Consider the following 5,689-nt stretch of genomic DNA (forward strand, 5'->3'; position numbering starts at 1 on the left):
ACCTGTCCCTCGCCCTGAGTCTTGCACATCTTGCTGCCAGTCGCGCCCCGCGGCACCGATCTGCCCACACCTAGCAGCTCCAGCTCACTGACCCACACGGTCTCCTGGTCCCTGGGGCGCAGGAAGGGGCCGCCCGTTCCCACCAGCTTCCTTTCCTGGCGGAGGTCCCTGAGCTGCAGTCTCAGCCTAGCTGACTCGCATCGCCTCCCTTGCCCAGCGTCCAGTCTACACTCCCCTCGCCCTCCACTCTGACGGGGAGATCCGGGAAGCTGACCTGGTGGTACGACCCTGCTGGATTGGAACCCTGGGAAGCACACTCGGGTTGGGGCCACCACCTGTGTCCTACTGGGCCTGGGAGAGCTGGAATCGGGGTTCCTTCCTTTCGCCCCTTTTTTATTAAACACCAAGTCACTGCTCTCCAGAGATGGGACCGCTTTTTATTTTTTAAGATTTTTGCTATAGGGTGTGCATGCTTGCCGGAGAGACAGAGAGAGATGGGCAGCGAGAAATCACCCCCAAGGGGGGATGGCCATGCCACAGTCCCTTCTCCAGATTGTTGGGCACACACATACACATGCCTAGTATGAGTTCTAAGCCACCAGATGTGGGACTTGAGCCCCAGTCAACTACATGGGTGTCCAGCAACATAACTGTTACGCCATCTGCTGGTCCCGAGATGGGACCTCTTTTTTCCCTCTGGTTCAGAAGCCAACTGTGATGGTAGCAGGCAACAGCGAAGCTTGCCACCTGGACGCCACGTGCAGGGTACCAGGACCTCTGAGAGGGGCACCCTGCCACCGACACCCCTACAGCCTGCATCGTGTGAGCACGTGTGCAGGCACCACACTCCTGCCCCCGACGCACTGAACAGGGCTCAGAGGAAGGGGAGGTGGCTCCCTGAGTGCGCCCAGGCCGGCGTGTCGCCTGGCGGGCACCCGTCGGCGCCGCCTGGGCGGGCGCTCCACTTGTCCTGTGGCACTAGGAAGTGTCACTCCTCCCCTGCTGAGGGACCAAGAAACGGACGTGGCCTCTTACCTGTGCGCCCACAGGACTCTGTCCTGGCTCCTGGGCTCCCCACCGACCTGGAACAAGACGTGGACTGCACCCGAAACTCAGGGACTCAGCACCGAGACCTGCTAGGCAAAAGGGGGAGGGGGCCCCCAGAGCGGGAGCGACCGTGGGTCTTGGAGAGAACATCACAGAGACAGCCCTTAGAGAAAGGTCGGGACCCTTGGACGGAGCAGGCCGCGGCCCTGAGCCTCACCGGTCCATGCTTGGGGGGCGGCGGCAGAGGTAAAGCCAGGTGTCTGCTATCAGCAGCTGGGGCCCCTGGTCTAGATAAGCCCCACCTGGCCCCTCTGGCCGGGACAGAGTCCTCCAACCTCACGCGCCTGTGGGGAGAGCACGCGTGCAGGCGCTGCGCGCCCGCGCCCGCTCCCCGAGCCCCGCTCCCGCTCCCGCGTCCGCTCCCCGCCGGCTGCCGCGCCGGCTCAGCAGGGCTCAGAGGAAGAGGAGCTTGGAGGTGGCTCCCTGAGTGCGCCCAGACCGGCCTGTTCCTGAAACTGCGTTGCCGGCGCCGGCGGTGCAGACCCGCCCAAGCGAGTCTGTGCTCTGCTGACTTCATGGGCCACTTGTGGCCCAGGTTCACGACACTGCGCCCCAGCTACGCGGGGCTCGGGGCGCGGCTTTTTGAGAGCTTGGTTGATGCAGTGCCCGGTGGTAAACGCCCCGCGCCCGCGCGCAGCCTGCCAGGGGCGGCAGTGACGGTGCCTTCCGTGAAGTCTCGTCGCGCCCGGAGCGCAGACCTGCCTCTAGCTGCTGTCAAGTCAGCCTGTTCACCGGGCCAGGTGTTCCGAGCGGCCAGTTGTTTTCATCAAGCATACAGGAAGGTGATACTCAAAGTTCCCTAGCGACAAGAGGCATGACATTTCAACACGGGGCACAAGGGGAAGAGGAAAGGCCACGGTGAGCACCAAACCGAGGCCACGCAGGCGGGCTCAGGATTGCCTGGGCTGACCATGCCAGGGGCCTCTAGGGCTCAGGAAGGTCCCTAGCTGTCTGGGCCTGGTGTGACTAAGGCAGGTGGACAGTGGCTCAGCGGTGACACCCAGCAGAGCAGTCGTGGGGCATGGGCTCCGCTCCAGCTGAGCGGGTTACCATCTCCAGGAAGGCGGGGGGCACATGGACCTTTGACTCCTGGAGGGCCTTTAGTCTGCCGTGGGTGGAACTGCAGCTGTGCTGGGTAAATGACCAGAGGCAAAGGCAACCATGGGTTCCTTTTTCAATTGGATTTTTGCCATGGGGCGTATGTGCTCCCTGGAGAGACGGAGTGAAAGTGAGACCCCCCCGCCCCGCGAGGATGGCCACAGCAGTCCCTTCTCCTCGTCCTCAGGATTCTGGGCACACATGCACTGGATCTGTCTGTCAACCCCCAGATCCAGGACTCGAACTGCACAGTTGGCCATGTGCGACCCAGCACTTTATTTTAACAGTATTTCTTTATTTCATTTCATTTGTTGTTATTATCATTCAAAAGTATTTATTTCATTTCATTTGTTGTTATTATCATTTTTAAATTGTTACCCGAGAGAGGCAAGGAGAGAGAGAAAGGGAAAGCGAGAAAGCAAGCCTCCAGCTCTGGGACTTGAACTGTGGCCCGCCATGTGGGAATCCAGCACTCTTAACCACCATGCTACCTGCCGGCCCCTATTTATTTTTTATTTCTAAAAATTATTTAACTTGATTTATTCATTCATTTATTTTATTTTGACCAGAGAGAGACAGAGAGAGAGGAAAAGTGAGGAAGGAAGCCACCAGGTGTGGCCACCCACCCACCCCGGGCTCTCTGTCTCTCTTTGTCCTTCTGGCGAGCACACGTGCCCTATAGCAAAAGCCTCTCAGGGCCGGCAGGTGGCATGGTGGTTAAGGGTGCTGGACTCTCACATGGTCGACCGAGGTTCAAGTCTGGGACCTGGTGACTTGCTTTCTCACTTTCTCTCTCTCTCTCTGTCCCTCTCTGGTCAAATTAAAATAGATAAATACATAAATAAATAAAATTCAATAAAATAATTCTTTAAAAAAAACTCTCACGAAAAAGGGGGAAAATAAAAGAGTCAAAGGACTCATTTTGGCCACGTGGCAGTCTTTAAGAGGTTCTCAAGAAATGGGCAGGGACCTGGCAGGTGGTGTGGTGATGGTGGTTGAGGTGCTGGACGCCACAGGGCTGACTTTGTGGTTGAGTCCTGGACCCAACAACGTGAAAAGACCCTGGGTGTGTGCGTGACTGTGCCCAAAATCCCGCGAGGAGAATGGGGAAGGGACTGGAGCACGGCCTGGCCATCGCTCCTCGGGGATTGCTCGCGCGAGTACCTGCTCCCTGTGTACTAACTAAAAACAGAAGGAAGGGAGGAAACGGGATGAATAAGGCGGAGCTTGATGGGGCCCAACACTTCCGGAGGCTAGGCAGACCGCGGGAGCCTCTGCCCACGCCAGCACTGAAGGGCCCTTCGTAAGTGTTCCTCTAGTTTGGAGAAATGCACGAAGTCGAGGGACAGATGGCGAGGAGAAGGCTAGTCCGCACCTGGGGCGGTGTCCCGGCCCAGCCAAGGCAATGACTGACTTTCCTGGTGACTCGGGCCAGTGGCTGGTGTCCGCCCATCTCTGGGCACGAGTGGGCAGAATGGTCAGCGTTGTCGAGAAGAGATGTCCCTTGATGTGGGCCCCATGCACTGTGACTCCAAAACCTGCCGTGAAACCGTACTCGGGAGGAGCGTTAGATGGGGAGAGCACGAGACGGCGGGCTGGTGGGTGAGACGGGATGGGTCCCCTTTACCGCGGGGTCAGCCTGGAGAGCACCTTTTTTTTTTTCTTTTTGGAGAGGTTTTCACTGTAGGGCGCGTGCGCTCGCCAGACAGACAGAGAGACAGAGGGACAGAAAGCGAGAAATCGCCCCCCAGGGGGGATGGCCACGCCGCAATCCCTTCTCTTCCATTCTCCTCACGGGATCTTGGGCACACACACACACCCGGCATGAGTTTAAGCCACCGGGTCCGGGACGCGAACCACGGTCGACTATGTGGGAGTCCAGCGACATAGCCATTACGCTAACTGCTGGTTCCCCCTCTTTTTTTTTTTTTTAAGGGGGAGTTTTGCGGGGCTGGCAAGTGGTGTGGTGGTTAAGAGTGCTGGACTCCCACATGGCCAATCACGGTTGAGGTCGCAGACCTGGCGGCTTGCTTTCTCACTCTCCTTCTCTCATAATAACCACCATGTCATCCGCTGATCCCCGGAAGCGTCTCCTGCCTAGCCTGCTAAGTCAGAAAGCATGAATCTGCCCCAGCCAATGCCGGTGGCCGTGCTGGAAGGGAACCAGGAGCCTGGCCAAGCCTTGTAGGTGTGGCCTCTAACAGGCCACCCAGCGCAGGCTAAATGCCTGGCAGAGGCCCGTGAGTGCCCCCTAGTGGGCCCTGCTGTGATTGTGGGCCAGAAAACCCCCCTTGGAGGCCATTACTTCCTTGGTTTTGGGCTCGGACTGTAATTTGCCCTGACTTAGGGACAGCAAGTGACCATGAGGCCTGAGACACCTGCGGAGTCTCCGCTGCTGTGGGGTGCTCTGATGGTGGGAGGAGGGGAGGGAAATCACCTTGGTAGGCCAGCAGCAGGGCAGTGGAAAACCGCAGGGGACGGAGTGTCTGTGTGGGGGCCTGAGGGCACATTAATGCTGGTGACCCTGGGGTCCCACGCCAATGTCTGAAGGCAGCTGAACCCAGCCGGGGGATACGGTCGTGTGCACTGGAGGTGGCCACCAGTCCGTGAGAGGCGGGGCCGTGGCTGTGGGGCGGCAGTGTGGACTGAGTGGACACACCCTCGCACTGCCCGAGGCCAGGACAGACCGCACTGGCCATGGGACGGTTCCCAGGGGCCTGTGCAGACCCGGCAAGTCGGGCTGATGCCTGTCGCCCTGGGAGGGCTTCCCGGTCACCACTCCAAATGGGGCTTGTCCTCCCAAGGTGGGTGTGAAGCTCAGTCACAGCGAGAGGACCAGACAAGGACGGTCAGCGACCTGCATAGGCCAAGGAGCACAGGTCCTTCTGCTGAGCAAACCTGGGGTGGGCCCAGTAAGCCCCAGAGAGAGAGCTGGCGTCGGGGTGACGGCTGGCCTGTGCCTCTCTTCCTCACTGCGCAGTTGGCTCCATCTTCAAAAGCTGGAGAGATTCTAAAGGATCTTAGTAAGCCCCGTACCCGGAGCCAGAGGGCTTCTCTCAGGAAAACAGCAAAACGAAACGATACCGTAAGCAGCGATGCGCTGGGCCAGTAGTGGCTGGTGGCTGGGGCGCTGGTGGCCTCCTACGTGGTTGACGATAGCTTGAGTCCCAGACCTGGCGGCTTGAGAACCATGCTGGGTGTGTGTGCGTGCCCACATCCCGGGAGAATCGCGGGGAAGGAACTGCGGGGTGGCCATCACCCTGGGCGGTGATTTCTACTTTCCTCCTGTCTGCACCTGTCTGTCTCTCCAGCAGACACACCGCCTGTAGCGAAACCTAAAAAAGTTACCCGAATATATTTTCCTTTCCTTTTCTTTTATATCTCAAATCAATAAAAATAAGGAAAAGTGGGAGATAAAACAGGAGGACGTGTGCCTTCTGATGGAGAAGAAAGTCGGGGCTGGCAGGGGGGGGGGGGGGGGGGG

At 58.8% G+C, this 5,689-nt stretch overlaps 1 protein-coding gene across 1 annotated transcript in view; it reads left to right on the forward strand.

The window, feature by feature from the left end:
• The first annotated feature begins 1,270 nt into the window (after nt 1-1,270).
• Nucleotides 1,271-5,689, forward strand: part of MXD3 (MAX dimerization protein 3) — an 11,942-nt gene continuing 7,523 nt past the window's right edge. Inside the window, exons 1-2 of the mRNA XM_006158930.3 lie at nt 1,271-1,293; nt 1,643-1,825. Of these exons, the coding sequence (XP_006158992.1) occupies nt 1,271-1,293; nt 1,643-1,825 (206 nt within the window). The remainder of the gene's footprint in view (nt 1,294-1,642; nt 1,826-5,689) is intronic.

This window comes from Tupaia chinensis, unplaced genomic scaffold, assembly GCF_000334495.1.
Source record: "Tupaia chinensis unplaced genomic scaffold, TupChi_1.0 Scaffold000612_1, whole genome shotgun sequence".
NCBI lineage: Eukaryota > Metazoa > Chordata > Mammalia > Scandentia > Tupaiidae > Tupaia > Tupaia belangeri.